The 1,469-nt window shown below is 42.7% G+C and overlaps 1 protein-coding gene across 1 annotated transcript in view; it reads left to right on the top strand.

The window, feature by feature from the left end:
* Positions 1 to 1,463, top strand: part of Hcf (Host cell factor) — a 3,640-nt gene extending 2,177 nt beyond the window's left edge. Inside the window, exon 2 of the mRNA XM_013315908.1 lies at positions 2 to 1,463. Within this exon, the coding sequence (XP_013171362.1) occupies positions 2 to 533 (532 nt within the window). The 3' untranslated portion in view covers positions 534 to 1,463. The remainder of the gene's footprint in view (position 1) is intronic.
* Positions 1,464 to 1,469: the final 6 nt, after the last annotated feature.

The following is a 1,469-nucleotide window of genomic DNA, read 5'->3' as shown; positions in this document are numbered from 1 at the left end:
ACCTGCCCGTCATCGGCGGCGGCGGCGGCGCGATACAGATCGCGAGCGGTGCTCTCGCGGGCCAACAGGTCAAGGCGCCGGTCTACAAGATAGTGACGGCTAAATCTAGCGAGCAAGTAACATCGGCGACGAGTGCCGGAGCGGCGACGGGAGCTACGGTTCTGCGACAGGCCGGCGGCAACGCTGGCATACCCGTCATCATCAAGAAAACCCCCGGCTCTGGCACCCAAACTTCCTCACCTCAGTATGTTACATTGGTAAAGACATCGACTGGAATGGCGGTAGCGACGATGCCAAAAATGACCATGATGCAAAATCGGCCAACGGTGCCGGTGAGTGCGGCGCAAGCGCAAGGAATAACCCAGGGCGCGACCATCGTAAAACTGGTGTCTGCGAACACTGTAGGGGGAAACAAAATCATTACCTTGCCCTCAAACATGCTACAGCTGAGCAAGCCAGGTGTCGGCGGGAAGCAGACGATCGTCATCACGAAGTCCGCGGGGCAAGCAACACAGCCGGGCCAATCGCAGTGAGCCTGTTCCCGCAAGTTTGTTATGTTAACATAGATACTAAATAAGAGGACTATATACACTATATTTTAAATTGTATGAGTTTTTTGTATGTTATTTCAGGGCGTCATTAAAAAGTTTATTGACACATTTTATTTACTCTGATATTTTTACTTTGTATAAGGATGTGTATGTGTGCATGCAGTAAGGTTGCGCTGCCAGAAATGTGTGCGGAGAGTGCTTGCTCTGCAGCAAGAAGCCAGTGGGACTGAATGCGGGCCTCCCAGCACTTCTCAGTATGCAATGTGAAACAGAGCTAAATGAGGTAAACCTATTCAAACTTTTTTGAATTTCACCAACAAAATGCATAAATTATTAAAATAAAATGTTACTTGTTATTTAAAACATCTTTATAATAACTATTATTAGGTTTTTAAAACATTCTATAAAACTGTTTGTTTAAGATTATGTACAACTGTTCTTTTTCTATATCTTCAATGTCCTTCATTTTTGATAATTTTCTTTTTGTGTGAATAATAATTTCTTTCTCACTGTGCATTTCCATTGTGGTGATACTTGTATTGAAACATATTATTTTCTCTGTTCCAAAAATGGGGTGGATTATAAATTCATTCAATGAAATTCTATAGAAGATATCAGACAGTGGAAGTTTCAGTGAGGGAAGTCTTCCGAACATCTACAATGTTTTGCTACAGACTAGTATGATTCAAGTGATTGTGTGTCTCATGTTAGTAAAGTAATATATAAACAAATGCTCTGTTGTTTGATGTCAAACCGGCTGCTGTAATGCAGGCACAAAGTGAACCGGTCAAACAAATGCAGCCGTTAAACTGTGCTCCCTTAGTTTTACTTAAATCATATGATAATTTAATATTATGCATTATGTTAGTTTTATGACAAGCAACAGTTTGTGACGGCCCTCGCCCAGGGCTACACCGC

Source organism: Papilio xuthus, unplaced genomic scaffold (genome assembly GCF_000836235.2).
Source record: "Papilio xuthus unplaced genomic scaffold, Pxut_1.1 DF826949.1, whole genome shotgun sequence".
NCBI classification, from domain to species: Eukaryota; Metazoa; Arthropoda; class Insecta; order Lepidoptera; family Papilionidae; genus Papilio; species Papilio xuthus.
This window is presented reverse-complemented; position numbering and strand designations above follow the sequence as displayed.